General features: G+C 40.8%; 1 protein-coding gene across 1 annotated transcript in view; it reads right to left on the bottom strand.

The window, feature by feature from the left end:
- The window catches only part of larp4b (La ribonucleoprotein 4B), a 116,676-nt gene that overhangs the window by 45,589 nt on the left and 54,291 nt on the right, over positions 1-16,796 (bottom strand). Inside the window, exons 6-10 of the mRNA XM_080212633.1 lie at positions 11,923-12,059; positions 11,740-11,843; positions 8,559-8,669; positions 7,246-7,299; positions 6,941-7,147 (exon numbers count right to left, since the gene is read on the bottom strand). Of these exons, the coding sequence (XP_080068759.1) occupies positions 6,941-7,147; positions 7,246-7,299; positions 8,559-8,669; positions 11,740-11,843; positions 11,923-12,059 (613 nt within the window). The remainder of the gene's footprint in view (positions 1-6,940; positions 7,148-7,245; positions 7,300-8,558; positions 8,670-11,739; positions 11,844-11,922; positions 12,060-16,796) is intronic.

Genomic DNA, 16,796 nt, shown 5'->3' with positions numbered 1-16,796 from the left:
TATAAAGGCCAACATTCCATTCGCCTTCTTGATCACGTGCTGCACCTGCAGACTGGGTTTTTGGCGACTCGTGCACAAGACCCCCAGGTCCCTCTGCACCGTAGCATGCTGCAGCTTTTTGCCTTTTAAATAATAATCCCTCCTATTATTTCTGCCAAAGTGGATAACCTCACACTTGTTAACATTATACTCCATCTGCCAGGTCCTCGCCCACTCGCTTAGCCTATCCAGATCCCTCTGCAGACTTTCTACACCCTTCACGCAATTTGCTTTTCCACTCATCTTCGTGTCATCAGCAAATTGTCACCCATCACTCAGCCCCCTCCTCCAGATCATCTATATAAATGGTAAATAGTTGAAGCCCCCAGCGCCGATTCCCGCAGCACTCCACTAGTCACCAACCAGAATAGCACCCATTGATACCAACTCTGCTTCCTATTAGGCAGCCAATCCTCTATCCACGCCAACAGCTTACCCCCAACTCCGTGCACCCTAACCTTCTGTAGCAACCTTTTATGAGGCACCTTATCAAACGCCTTTTGGAAATCTAAAAACACCACATCCACCGGTTCCCCTCTGTCTACCACACTAGTCACATCCTCATAGAAATCCAATAAATTCGTCAAACACGACTTCCCTTTAACGAATCCGTGTTGCGTCTGCTCAATCAAACCATTCTTTTCTAGGTGCCTCGCTATTTCTTCTTTCATGACAGATTCTAGCATTTTTCCAACTACAAACGTTAAACTAACCAGCTACAATTCCCTGCCTTTTGTCTGCTACCTTTTTTAAACAGCAGCATAACATTAACTGTTTTCCAATCTTCCAACACTTCCCCGGAATCCAGCAAATTTTGGTAAATAATTACTAAGGCATCCACCATCACCTCAGCCATTTCTTTCAGAACCCTGGGATGCATTCCATCCAGTCCTGGGGACTTGTCCACCTTCAGTCCCATTAGTCTACCAAGCAGTACCTCTCTCGTGACAGTAATCCCATTCAGGCCCTCAACTCCTACCATCCTTCTATCTTTAATATCTGGCAAACTATTCGCGTCCTCTGTGAAGACCGAGGCAAAAAAAACTTATTTAAAGCCTCAGCCATTTCCTCATCTCCCATAGCTAAATCCCCCCTCTCATCCTCTAAGGGTCCAACATTCACTCTAGCCAGCCTTTTCTTTATATATTTGTAAAAACTTTTACTGTCCTTTTTTATATTTAGTGCTAGTTTAGCTTCATACTCTATCTTTCCTTTATCACCTTCTTAGTCATTCTTTGTTGTTTTTTCAAATTTTTCCCAATCTTCTACTCGCCCACTACTTTTAGCCACTCTGAACACATCAGCTTTTAATTTAATATTCTCCTTTATTTCCTTGGATAACCACGGCTGGTTATCCCTTCTCCTACATTCCTTCTTTACCATCAGAATATATTTCTGCTGAGCACTGAAAAAGATCTCCTTAAAAATCCTCCACTGTTCCTCAGCCGTCCTACCAACCAATCTGCACCCCCAAATCTACATTCGCCAATTCTGCTCTCATCCTATCATACTCCCCTCTGTTCAAACAGAGGACAGGCTCGGGACCCTACTTTCTCATCCTCCATCTGCATCAAATATTCAACCATACTATGATCCCTCGTCCCAAAAGGATCCCTCGCAAGAAGATCCCTAATTCTACCTGCCTCATTACACAACGCCAGATCTAAGATAGCTCGCTCCCTCGTTGGTTCCGTCACATACTGTTCAAGGAAACTATCCTGACAGCATTCCAAGAACTCTTCCTCAAGCCCACCGCGCCTGACTGGGGTCATCCAATCAACATGCAGATTAAAATCCCCCATAATTATTGCCGTTCCGTTTCTGCACGCATCATTTATTTGCTTGTTTATAGCCCGGCCCACCTCCAACTTATTATTTGAGGGCCTATAGACCACATCCACCAGCGGCTTTCTCCTCTTACTATTCCTTATCTCCACCCACAACGATTCCATGTTTTGCTCTTTAGAGCCTATATCTTCCCTTACTACTGCCCTGTTATCCTTAATTAAGGGAGCTACCCCACCCCCTTTTTCCTCCCATCTATCCTTCCTAAACACTTGATACCCCTGGACATTCAGCTCCCAGTCCCTGTCACCTTGCAACCACGTTTCTGTAATGGCCACTAGATCATATCCATTTATGCTCATCTGTGCTATCAGCTCATTCACTTTGTTACCTGAATGCACGAAGCATTCGGAAAGTGTCTTTATACCAGCCTTTATCCGGACCTTATTTGAAGGAACACTACTAACCTCTCTCATGCCCCCTACTCCTTTTATTATTGGGACATCCTCAACATTTTCCTGTGCCTGTACCCTCTCCTTTACTTTAGATTTTGTCATTTCTCCCACCAATTAGTTTAAAGCCCTGTCTACAGTCCTAGTCCTACTTTTGCACGGCTGTTCTTATCTTGGGGATTGGGATATTCGTGGAGCCTCTGCACCCAGTGAGTTGTTTAATTGTCCACCAACATTCACAACTCAACGCGGAAAGACCGCAGAGCATAAATCTGATCCGCTGGTTGTCGGTAGGATTGTTCAGCTCTATCACAGGCTTCTTAGGCTGTTTGCCATGCAAGTAGTCCTGTGTTGTGGCTTCAGATGGACACCTCACTTTTAGTCACTCACCCCTGACATGCCCTCCTACACTCCTCACTGAGCCACTGTTGATCCTCCTTGGTTTGACAGCATAGTGGAACAAATACCAGGCTATGAGGTTGCAAATTGTGCTTGTGTACAATTCTGCTGACGGTGATGGCCCACAGTGTCTTATAGACGCTAGATCTGTTGGAAACTACCCATTCATCATAGTGGTAGTACCACATAACATAATGGAGAGTATTCTCAAACATGAATCCAGTTAGCAGGTCAAGTGCTGACATGGAGCATTCAAAAAGATTTGAAACGGCCATGGAATGATTTTAATGGCAGAAAGGTGGACAAAACTGGCACTAGAGGGTAGAGACCCATTACGATCTATTATTTTGGGTAAGCAACCCTCAAGAGCAATACATGGAGTTACATTTACTTGGATCATAAAAGTAGGATGAATCTTCACAGACCACATGTTCACATTGGGGAAAAAAAGAGACATTATCCCAGTCTTGAAAATGAGATGCATGTTTCTTGCAAAAACATCTAAACAGGGAACAAGTTCACAAACCTCAAGCCCAATATTATAACTCCCAAGAATACAAAGATATACATGCAATTAAGTCTTTGTAAAAACCATTCAGGTCACAATGATTTAACACCTTAAAAGAAGTTGCACATAAAATTGAAGGTGCGGTGAAAAAAAAATTCAATGTACAAATCTAGAGAACACAATGCTTCTATCGGACTGACAGAATTCATTATGCTTATGGTTGATAATAGTAGGTTTTAGTGCCAAATCTCCATTTCAGAATTTCATTCAATTATATTGTGGATCAAATAAAATGGGATATTTCTGGACACAATTTGTCAGTAAAAGTAGATTTTTAGCCAGTGCTAACAGATGTTGAGATGTTCCAGAATATGCATTTCATGTGAATAAAACTGACCTAGTAAGACCATTGAACAAACAGTTTCCACACTTGGCTTAATAAATGTCCTGTGGGAACTAATCATTGTACCTATAGACAGCAATTGGAAACACTGTTCCAACAGCTGTCTTCAATAATTAGGCACTTGGATGTGAAATTTTACTTGATTTTGAATAGATCCCTTGTGGATGCAGCAGAATCCTCCAATTAGCTACTGTTGTGATGTTCAAGAAACAGCTGAGAAGGGCTAATATAAGGGATTGCAAGAAAATTCTGCTCTGTCAGTTGGCATCTTTTGTTTTATCAAATACCACAAGGATTGAGGAAATACTAAAGCAAAAGGAAAATTACCACAGCTTCAAGGCTGACAGGAACTGCCATTCACAAGGGTTAACCAATCCAAACATGTCCAATTCTTAGAAATTAACTGAACTAAATTTGGACCTTGCACTCCAGGAATGAATGGCAAGAAAACTTAATAGCAGGCAACTACTTCAACAGCCATTCCAGCAGTAAAGTAAAAGTCACTCATACTAGTGTACTAGCTGGATTGCACTTCAAAAGGAATGGAAATCAAATTCACTCTTACTGGTCACTGAAATTCAAGACCACATGCAGTGAAGTAATGTCAAGGCAGCAGAAAATGATTATTATGGAACTGTACAGCACAGAACTGAAATTATGCATGTGAATATTTTGTCAGAATGAAGCCGTCAATATTATGGCCTAGCTAGCAATAGCCACGTCCTAAAAACAAAAGAAAATCTTAAAAGTTTATTTCAGATAGGTTTGAGACACACGAATCAGAATATTTTGAAATCATTTCAATACAGAATGCAGTAAGAAGTCTCTCAACACCCGGTTAAAGTCCAATAGGTTTAACACAGGGTTGACCGATCAAAAAGACAAATCAAAAGAATTAAATCTTTGAGCCCACTCCCTACAAAAGTAAAAGTGCATAATGGATTCTACTCAACTTAAATCTCCTAAGATACAACCAGAAATACAATTTTTTTTTGATCCTTTAAGTCTCTAATAACCAAGTTTGCTGTACTTTTATTATGTAAAGAAAGGAGTTGATTGCATGACAGTATCCAAGAAAACTTAGTATTTCTAAGTGATGCAACTTTCATTTGAAGTACAACATCTACCTTGGATGCAAGTCTATCAGCAAATAAATTGTAGCTCTACCTAACAAAACATGTAGTGTTTTTTTAAAAAATCTGGATCTTCATCTGTGCTCATCCAACAACTTGGCAATTGCCATAGGGCCACTCAGCTCCCAACCCAAGTCAAGATTTCTACTGGTGAGTCAATTAACTGTGGTAATGCACAGAATAGGACCAATATCAAAAACTAGATAGGTTCTGCAAAATACGAGTAAGCAACACAGTCATGGTTTTTGGAAAAACAGGAGTGTCGTGTCAAGTTGTCCTTTCAGACCACACAAGGAGTCATCGACTTCAGGAAACGCAGTGGAGAACTTGCCTTGTCTACATTAATAGTGAAGTAGAAACTTGAAGCCCTTGACCATTTCCACGTGTTCAGATCAACCTGTCCTGGTCCCTTGGAGCTGCGCTATAGTTAAGTCCACCAGCGCCTCTACTTTCTAAGGAAATTTGGCATGTCTGCTATGACTCTTACTCATTTTTACCAATGCACCACAGAAAGCATCATTTCTGGATGTATCACATCTTAGTATGGTTCCTCCTCCGTAAGACCACAAGGAACTACAAAAGGATTGTAATGAAGCACAGTCCATCGTGCAAAATATCCTCTTATCCATCAACTTCAACTACATTTCCCATTGCCTCAGAAAAGCAGTCAGCATAATCAGGAACCCCATGCACCCCAGACATACTCTTTCATTTTCTTCCTTTAGGAAAAGGATACAAAAGTCTGAGAACATGTACAACCTCAAAAACTGCTTCTTCCCTGCTGCCAACAGGCTTTTGAAAGGAACTACCATTTATTAAGCTGATCTTTCTCAGGTCCTCTTTCTCCCCTACGTACTCTACGGATGATATATTTTGTCTGCATACTGCAGAAGAAAATGCTTTTCACTGTACCCCAACATGTGACAATAAATCAAACAGAAACCACAGCACTCTGACCAGCTGCCAACGTCTGTAGCAGTGGTCCAACCGAGCAAGTCAGTGAATACCTGACCCTCATTCTAGCAGTCCTGAAGATAAAAATTGTTCGATGGATTATTTAAAGCATGTTTACCAAAATCACAACATGGCCATTCTAGTTTTAAATATTCATCTAGTGCAGGGACATTTATGGATTTTGTTTGCAGTGAGCTGCTTGGTTACCATTGCTCCCAATGTATGATTCTACAGAAACTTGTAAAACTATGGCGTTTTCCAACCAGACAACAAACATGATTGAAAGGCTTGGATTTCACGGTCTCAAACTCACTTTTGAAAAACAGTCACTGTTGTAATGTAGGAAACTGGCCAAGAATTGCTCACGACCATCCCCTCCTCCAAAACCAAATCCCAATGCTTCTGCACCTGGTGCAATACAAAAACTACCAAAGAAATTAAAGCTGGCAGCAGTTCTCAAGAGTTAAGTTGCTATGCCTAAACTTTAGCTCATTTCTGGCTCAAAATCTCTCTCATAACTGTCAAAATAAATATACATCATGTGCACTATAGGGAAATTGAAAGTCTGAGCTTATTCCAATATATTTGTATCAACATACTGCTGTTTGGTGGTTCAGATGCGCATTTCATTCACTTTCCTACTTAATAAGTTCCCAAGCTCAAGGCAGGCGGCTAACGGAGACACACAGTACATGCTTCTGCCCCTCCCCCAGAATGAATCACCAATGTACTTGCCAGTGTCTGGTTCAGAGCTGAGTCGCCAGACATTTGGATGGAGGCCACCTGTACATTGTGAAGAAATGCTGCATGAAATAGGAGCATTGAGAACATTTTTAAAAATTGAAGCTGTTCACAGCGTAGCAAAAGCCTAGAAGTTTTTTCTCTGCCCCTTCAGGTAGTGAATTATATAGAACATTGTGAAACTGAAGGACAACAATATTCTCCCAAAATATTAACTCGTCAAATAAATGATCCAAATCCTCTATGGATGATGGCTTAATTCCATATGAGGACTACAACTCAGATGCTCTATCTTCCTATAGATAGTTTCATATTCTTCAATAGTTATTGGTAAGCAATCAAAGTTATAAAAACAAATCAGAGGCTGTATTTTGCAAGAATAATTCCATTTTGTGTTAATATCTTTTGTCAAATAAAAAAAGCACAAACTTGAGAATTCTATCACACATTTTGCCTACAATGAACACAACAAGATCAACTTTAAAAACGATAGTAGTTCCAAAAATTTCCAAAACATCACACTTACCAATGTAGGATCCAGGTAGCTATGGGTTGTAGACCAAGACTGAGGAGTAAGGAGGCTATAAAGTGGAAACTGCTGTTGGGGACTGTATATTGGAGGCACATAAAACGACGTGTACCTCTGTTGAGTGTATAGGTTCATATCAAGAGGTCTGTAACCATTCTTTGGTAGAAAAGTGTTGATAGCCATTGGCTTTGCTTTAATCCTTGCCTGCAACAAAACAAACCATTCGACTTGAGACCTGACATGACACTAGAATAAAAGAATCAAGAAACCAACTCACCAGTAAAATATCATTCAACTTTTACCTTAATAGGTTTCCCCTGGAAGGTTTTTACTTCTTCTCGAAGGTATCTGTAAGCCTGGCCAAAGCAAGTTAACAAGTTAGAATGTAATAAACTAGCCACTCATTTTCTAACATTACAGTGGTGCACAGTGATTAAGTACAAACTACAGAAATGTGTACAAATCTTCAGTTTAAATGGCAGCTGTCATGAGATTGCAAAATACCACTCCACTCAAGTTAGAAAGCTGTCGCAGGAACATTGGGAGCTGCTGTCAAAGAAACTTTGGCAAGTTGCTGAAATTATCTACAAGATTCACATGCCAGTTTAATTCCTGTTCAGCAGGTAAGGGCCTGTATACCTTCATTAGTTGTGTCATCAACTACACTTGGGGGGTTGGGGGGGGGGGGGGGGGGTGTGTGAAAAACACACAACCTTTGTTTCTAGAAAACTTCAGCCGAACTTTAAAAAAGGTAAACTGGCTTCGTGCAGCTAACAAAATACATTCACAACCAAAAACAAGGTCAGAATACTTTGCTAAACCAGGATCATCCATTGATTCTCTCTCTGGTTTCAACGCAGTTATCATAGTTAGATTTAGAAGAAATAACTATTTGAAATTGGAACATGGCAAAATTAAACTCAATTATTGGAAACCTTATAAATAGCGCTGATAAAAACATCTGAAAATAAAAATAAATATCAATTATATATGCAAGTCATTTAGTCTGCAAGTTAAAACTGTTCAAAGAATTGCTATTTACATTTTAATTTATAAATGGCTTTGTAATTATTACCACAGATTTATGGATAAAGTGTGAACTTAACACTTCAGTAATTTCCTTTCTGTGCATGCTTTTAGGAACGTTAATTCCAAGAAATAAGACATTTCATTTCAAGCACTCAGTATCAACATGAAGTACTCCCTCATCAGGCATAGTACACTTGGATGGATGCACAGTATTTATCTGTCTCAGCTCAAAAAGTGCACCCTCTACTGTACTCATTAAGTATCACCCCTTTCCAACATTTCACAGCCTCCACTGTCAACTTTCCTTGAACTATCAAATGCAGACTCGCATTCAACTGCACTGAAATAACCCAAATGTATTCTACACAGTCATTAACAACAGCAGGGACTACCGTGCCTTCAATCTGGACTTATTTTGAATCCACATCCCATAACTGAAAATGCAATTATCAGTCACAATTGAAGCTCAAAAGACTTTTCAAAGCCAATGTCTAGAACTTTTGCTATTCTGAAAGCACATGCAGATGTGCAAATGATTAACTCTCCAAAGAGTTTAGAAAATCTTGGCACAAATAATTGCTTTTACCTGTTGTGCATCAGCCTCTGATTCAAAGGTGATGAACCAGTTGTCATTGTAGGCAAACTCACAACTCATGAACTTCGGGAAATTTTCTCCTTTGAAGAGTGCTTCCACTTCCTGGGGGAGAAAAAGTTAGCTGGATGATTATGGGACATACATCTTCCAAGTAGGGAGGTTTTAGCTATAAACATTCATTCCCTCCCATCCCCCTAAAAAGAGAGTTCTTGTGCAAGTGCTCAACATCCAATTAACTTTAATTGGAGCTACTTAGGACACTGTCCTTGCACTGATTTCACAATCCATAATACTAATATGCCAGTAGCATGCAGCAATAACTGGCTCAATATCTGTGATTACATGGGTAGAGAATTCTACAAAATAGGAGAGCTAACAGGTTTGCACACTTATGCTCTTTGTACTTCTCCTTTTCGGTCAATTTCAGGATCAAAAGTCCAACTTCTTTGTAATAAAGTTCTCAGTTATGGTTAAAGAGATTGCTTTGCAATTTAAGATAGCCAGGATTTATCTGAAAGTGATGCCTGGCAACAGGCGAAAATACTTTAAATGCAAGATGAATTATCTTAACGTAGTTTTATTATGAATGGGACAATGGCTGGACCAGCATTCATTACCTTTCCCTCATACTCAAGACGACTTTGTCTTCTTGAACAGGTACAGTCCATGTGGTGCAGATACACCCATGGACGAGGTGCCTGAAGATTGGAGGGTGGCAATTGTGCTTTTGTTTAAGAGGGCTGCAGGGTATTGAGAACTACAGACCGGTGAGCTTAACTTCTGTAGTGGGCAAGTTGTTAGAAGGTACTCAGAGACAGGATCTACAGACATTTGGAGAGGTAAGGATGGATTAGGATTAGCATGGCTTTGAATGTGGAAAATCAGGTCTCAAATTTGATTGAGCTTTTTGAATGGGTAACCAAGAAGGTAGAGGAGGGTATTGCAGTCGATGTTGTCAACGTGGACTTTAACAAGGCCTTTGACAAGGTACCGCTTGGTAGTTTGATACACAAGGTTAAATCTCTCAGGATCAAGGGGGAGATAACCAACTGGACACAAAATTGGATTGGCGACAGACAAAAGGATGGTTGTTTTTCGAACTGCAGGCCTGTGACCAGCAGTGTGCCTCAGGGATCGGTGCTGGGTCTAGTGTTATTTATTATATTAACAATTTGGATGAGAATTTGGGGGCATGGTTAGTAAGCTTGCAAATGACACCAGGATTCGTGGCACAGTGGACAGTGAAGGTCAAGAATTGCAATGGGGTCTTGATCAATTGGCCAGTGGGCTGATGAATCACAGATGGAGCTTAAATTTAGATAAACGTCAGGTGATGCATTTTGGTACATCGAACCAAGACAGGACTTACTCAGTTAATGGTAGGGTGTTGAGGAGAGTTATAGAAAAGGGATCTAGGGGTTCGGGTTCAGGTTCATAGTTCCTTCAAAGTGGAGTCATTGGTGGACAGGGTGGAGAAGAAGCATGGACAAGTTGGGCCGAAGGGCCTACGTTCATGCTATAAACCTCTAACTATTTTGCTAGGGAGGGCTTTCCAGGATTTAATCCATTGACAGTGAAGGAATGGCAATATATTTCCAAGTCAATTTGATAAATGACTTGGAAGGGAGCATTCAGTAGTTGGTGTTCACTTGTCCATATCCTTCTAGAGTGACAGCAGTCATGGGTTTGGAAGGTTCTGTGTAAGCAGTCTTGGTGGGTTCCTACGGTGCAATTTATAGATGATAGACACTACTGTCACTGTTCATTGGTGGTGGAGGGTGTGAATATTTGTGGGTAGAGTGTCAATGAAGTAAGATGTTTTGTTCTGGATAGCACTGAGCTTCTGGAGTGTTTCTGGAGCTGTGAAGAGTATTCCTGTCACCACAGTGTTTATGTCTAGTCTAGTTCAGTTTCTGGTCAGTGATAACTACCAGGATGTTGATAGTGCGGTTTCAGCGATGGTAGTGCTATTGAATGTCATAGGGCAATGGTTACAGATGATCATTGCCTGGCACTTGTAGCATGAATATTGCTTGCCACATCAGCCCAAGTCAGTATATTATCCAGCTCTTACTGCATTAGGGTTAGGGTTAGGGTTAGAACAGGACTGCTTCAGTATCTATGGAGTCACGAATGTTGCTGAACATCAGTGAACACCGTTACTTCTGACTTTACGATGGAAAAATGGTCATTAGTGAAACTACTAAGATGGTTGGGCCTAGAACACGATCTTGGAGGAACTCCTGCGATGATGTCTAGGAGCAGAGATGATTGACCTTCAACAATCTCCCATATTCTTTTGTGTTCTGCATGACTCCAACCAGTAGTGTATTTATCCTCAATTCCCATCGACTCCAGTATTGCTTGATGCCACACTTGGTCAAATGCTGCCTTGATATCAAGGGCAGTCACTCTCACTTTTCCTCGGATGTTTAGCTCTTTGCCCATATTTGAACAAAGGCTATGAGGTCAACAGCTGAGTGACTCTGACAGAACCCAAACTGAACATCAATGAGGTTATTGCTGAGTAAGTGCAGCTTGATAGCGGATGACCCCATCCACCACTTTACTGATGATTGACAGTAGACTGATGGGGCAGTAGTTGGTCTGCTCGACTTGCCCTGCTTTGTGTACAAGACATACCGGGATAATTTTCCGCATTGTCAGCTGTAGCTGTACTGCAACAATTTGTTTAGGAAGGTGGCAACCTGCACTACAAGTCTTCTGTACAGATGCTAGAATATTTCTAGGGCACGTAGCCTTTGTAACATACAGTGCCTTCAGTCATTTCTTGATATCACATGAAGTGAATCGAATTGGTTGAAGACTGACATCTGTAATGCTGGGGTGCTCCAGAGGAGGCAGATATGGATTATCCACTCTGCATTTCTGCCTAAAGACTATTGCAAATACAACAACCTCATCTTTTGCACAGTTACAGTGGGCACTTCCATTATTGACAATCAGGATATTTGTGCAGCACTGCCCTCCTCAAGAGAGATGTTGTTTGTGCGAATTTTGCTGGATCTGCTTGTTCACTATTGCACTGGATTTTAGACCAATTTCTAGATTCCATTTTTGATAGCTTTTGAACATATGCATTATTTGTTTCAAATTTTAACAGCAACACTGAAAAGACATTATTTAAATAGAATCTTTGTCTAGTTCTTACCTCAATTGGTGTTGACTCTGGTACTTCTCGTAGAATTACAATGCAGCGGTTTTGATTTGGCCTGACTTTCTCTCCCTTCTCATCCACTTGGACCAAAGGCAATGCTAAATAGATTACAGGATATGTTCAGCAATAATTCTTTTCCAAATACTGGTTTTTATGTAAAACGCAACACAAACTTACATCTCAAAACTTCAATTATCAGGTCCACATCTGTGCTCAGCTTCTTCACATGGTCAAGATTTGCTACAGTCAGTATTGGCACATACTGGTCACTGTCCATTTGGGAGACCAAGTACATATCAGTGGCCAGATTTTCTCTGCAAAAATAAAAAGACAATTGCAATTAATTTATACCCATTCTAAATTCTACGTTCAAGGTATGCAAATTTTAAGTGTTCTCAGTTTCTATGCCTGGATTTATTGAAGGTGGCCTGCCCAAAGGGAAGTCCTCTGTTCGTTTTTCCACACCCAGGTCCTGCAGGTTTCAGGAGTTACCTGGAAGAGCATCCAGTTTGCAACTTCAATAAGCAACATGACGAGGGAGAAGGACACCAGGCAGCTTCCAACGAGTTTCTTCATTCACGCTTAAAGGAAATACAAGTCCTCTTTCCCAAGGATTCTCCACTCTTGAACAGTTGTCTTAAGGATCTAAATTTCCCAAAACATTCGCTATTCTGCCAGCATCAGCTACAGAAACTAAAAGGCGTATGCCATTCTGCCCTTTGAACCTGCTGTGCCATTCATTTTGATCATCAAATTCAATATCCTGATCTCGGCACCCATCCCCCCAACATCCCTTTAGTCCCAAGGGCTATGTCAAGTTTCTTCTTGAAATCACACAATGTTTGGCCTCAACTACATTCTGTGGTAGTGAATTCCACACATTCACCACCCTTTGGGTGAAGAAATTTCTCCTCAGTTTTACAAGGTTTATCCCTTCACCTCAATCTATGACCCCTAGTTCTGGGCTTCCCCCACCTTTGGGAACGTTCTTTCTGAATCTACTCTGTCTTAATCTGTTAGAATTTTATAAGTTTCTTTGAGACCTCCTCTCAATCTTCTAAACTCCAATGGGATAATCCTAACCAACTTGGTCTATCCTCATATGACAGACCTGCCATCCCAGGGATCAGCCTGATAAACCTTCACTGTATTACTTTTACAGCATGGGCACCCAAACTGCATACAATACTCCAGGTGTGGCCTCACCAATGTCCTTTACAAATGTAGCAAAACATCCCTTTTCCCTATACAGTCCAACATACCGTTTGCCTTCTTTACTGCCTGCTGTATCTGTGCACTTACTTTCAGCAACTGATACAGCAGGACCTCACTGAGTGTCCACCTCCCTCATTTACACCCAAGTAATAAATTGTCTTCCTATTATTGCTACCAATGTGGATACCGTCACATTTATCAACATTATACTGCATCTGCCATGTGTTTTCCTACATACTCAGCTTGTCCAAACATGCATCTATAACCCAGTTACGGGGCTTTATCTGGATTAACTACAAAAAGGCAAGGATAACTATCTCAAAGTCTCAAGTCACATTTCTACCCTATGTCCAGGTATCTGCGTAAAGTGCTCGTGAGCTGTTTCAATTTAGAGGGCAAAACACATAGCTTCTCTGGATGATAAAATTACAACTTTACAATAATTAACCAAACAGATCAGAGTTCTGCAGGATCAATTACTGGTTACACATCTGAATCAAGACAGAAATTTTTGCACAATTCACCTTCACAGCAGTAGCCAAAGTACATAAGTAAATTTTTCTGATTACTATTCCTTGATGGAACATATAGATTTGAGATACGACATGGATTAATGTTTGAAGAATTCATGGTTGGCTATAGTCTGCATTGTCAGATGTGGTAAGGAGTTGTAGCATGGTTTTTGTTCACTGGCTGGGATGCTCATATCTGCCAACCAGAACTTTACTGGAGCTCCGAGGCAGTCATTTGCCACCACGCCACTTCCACTGTCACTCATCAACTAGTACCAACTTCTAGATCCTTTTCCTTTTAAATGCACTTTTTAAAATGCCAGTTGACTGGTTCTAAGTATAGACCTTTCTGAACTCAGCAGAGATGGTGAGTGGTGAACGACAGGCAAGTTTTACAATTATTACATATTGTAGTAGATGCATTACATAGAAGTGAAGGTATGTCAATGCAGCTTGATCACATGGAATGCAAGGTATGTGTTGACACAGCTCTTGATGAATACATCCACAGGAAGTGTCATCACCTGCAGAAACTCAAGTAGCGGCTGAAGTGGTGCACTCAAGATTGAGCATTACACAGTTATAGCAGAGGGAATGGTGATCAAAGTATTTAGAGAAACATTGTCCTTTTGATGGTGGTGAGCTCCCTTCTTTAACTGCTACAGTGAGAGGTGTAGGTACACCAACAGTGCTGTTAGGGAGTGAATTCCAGGATTTTGATCTAGTAGCAGTGAAGGAACAGCAATATGTTTCTAGTCAGGGTGGCGAGTTGCTGGAAAGGGAACATTCAGGTGGTGTTCCCAGGTGTCTGCTGCTCTTGCCCTTATACTGCTACCACTGTTCAGTGGTGGAAGGATTGAATGTTTGTGCATCAAGGAGTAGCTTTGTCCTGGATGGTGTCAAGCTTTGAGTGTTGTTGGAGTCGCACCCATTCAACCAAATGAAAAGTACTTCATCATATTCCTGACTTGTGCCTTGTCGATGGTGGACAGGTTTTTTTGGGGGCTGGGGGGCGGGCGGCATCAGCTACCTGTCACAGGATTCCTAGCCTTTGATCTGCTCCTGTACCCACAATATTTAGACGGGTAATCTAGTTCAGTTTCTGATTAATAGGAATAGTTTGATAGTTGGGGATTCAGCAGTACTAATTGTGATGGTTAGATCCTCTTCTTTTGGAGATGCATTATTGCATGGCAACATGAAAACCTGACAAAATTCAGAGGGGGGAGAAAAACTAGTATGGACAGTAGCATGGTATTAACTGATTGATGCATTTTCTCAGGTAAGGACCTCAATACTCTCTATTGCCAGACCTAATTTTAATTAGGTGGGGTCAGAGTAAGGGGGAAAAGTAAAACAAAAAGGCCTGATTCAGACTTAAGACACACATGAATGCACAGAATGTGGTTAACAAAATTGGTGAACTACATGCACAGGTTGATAAAAAGAATGATATAATTTCTATAACCTGGTTTAGGGGAGGGAAGGATTAGGCATTAAACATTTTCTGGATACAAGATGTTTCGGAGAAACGGGAAAGAAAAGGAGGTGGGGCGGGGGGGAGACAAGAGAAGCAGCACTGATTAAAGATGACATTAAAGAGAGGATGCAGCAGAAGGTTCAAAAACTGAACTGCTGGCTAGAGGTAACGAATGAAAAAGATGCAATAATATTGTTATATAAACCATTGAGTAATGCAATATTGAGAAACAAGTTAGCTGAGAAATTACAGAGAGGTACAAGAATTATTGGAGGAATTAAAACAGAAGTTTCAATTATCCAAATAGATGGGATAGGAATAGCACAATGGAACGAGAGGGGCAAGAGTTCCTAGAGTGGGTTCAAGATGCTTTGCTGCAGCAGCATGTTTCTGGTCCAACCTGAGGGCAGGTACAGAGCTGGTTCTGGGTTTTACTTTTCCCCCTTACTCTGACCCCATCTACGAACAATTAGGTCAGGCAATACTAAGTATTTACCTGAGAAAATGCATCAAAGGTTATTTCAATAAGTTAATACCAGTCTACTGTCCACTATTAGTTTTTCTCCCCTCAGAATTTCACGTCAGGTTTTCATGTTGCTAAATGTAGGTGGGAGAGCATTTAGGGAACAATGACCATTGCATCACAAATATGGTTGGCTATGGAAAAGGACAAGGAACAATCCAGAGCAGGAATTAATTGGGAGAAAGCCAAGGGGATAGTGAAAACGCATCTGAGTCATGATTTGGAATCAAACGTTAGCTGAAAGGCCACTATTGAATAATTGGCCACTTAAATGAAAAAGCATTGTAGGCAATGTATATTCCCTTGAACAAGGAAGGCAGGGTAAATAAATCCAGAGTGCCCTGGATGATGAGAAAGAACATAAGAAATAGGAGCAGCAGTAGGCCATCTAGCCCTTCGAGCCTGCCCCGCCATTCAATGAGAGGTGGGAGGGGCAAAGAAGAAAAGGAAGAAGTGCATGTATAAGAGTTGCCAGGTAGAAAATACAAATGGATCAGGCTGAATACATAAGGACCAGAAGGAAAGTAATGAAAAGCTGCTAAGAAAGGAGAGCATGAAGAAAGACTGACAGCTAACATAAAAGGGAACCCCAAGGTCTTTGATAGCATATAAATAAAACAATGGTAAAGAGTAGGGCCTGTTAGAGATAAAAGGGGAACTTGCACATGATACAGAAGGTATTAAACGAGCACTTTACATTCACCTTTGCAAAGGATGATACTGCTGCTTAGGTTGAGGTGAGGTAGTAGTAACTGGCACACTAGGAGAATTTATCATTGAGACGGTGGTAGCATTAGGACCACCATCTTTACTTAAAATAGATAATGTACCAGGACTGCATGAAATGCATCAAAGGATATTGAAGGGAGTGAGTGGAAATTGCAGAGACATTAGTGATAATCTTCCAGGCTTCCTTTGACATGTAGCTGTACAGGGTGGAGGACTGGAGAATTGTAAATGTTACATCCTTATTCAAAGCAGGCCAGTCAGTTTTACTTCAATGGCAGGTAAAGCTCTGTGACAAAAATCAAGTCACATGGACAAGTGCAGGATTAAGAAAAACTTGAGGTTAGATTGGAAAGATTGGGAAAAGGCAGCTGAGAGGAGACTTGATAGAGGCATCCAAGATGCAAGGGGTACGGACAGGGTAAATAATGAGAAACTACTCCCACTTGAGAGCATTAAGAACTAGATTCAAATTCAAAATAATAAAAAGGAGTAAAAGAAAAAAGTTAAGTTATGCAAGGAAAAGGTTTTTCCACCCAGAGACTGGAACAATTTTCCTGCAAAGGGGATGGAGGCAGGTTTGATCGAGGTATTC

Source organism: Carcharhinus amblyrhynchos, chromosome 2 (assembly GCF_965287045.1).
Source record: "Carcharhinus amblyrhynchos chromosome 2, sCarAmb.v2.hapA, whole genome shotgun sequence".
NCBI lineage: Eukaryota > Metazoa > Chordata > Chondrichthyes > Carcharhiniformes > Carcharhinidae > Carcharhinus > Carcharhinus amblyrhynchos.
This window is presented reverse-complemented; position numbering and strand designations above follow the sequence as displayed.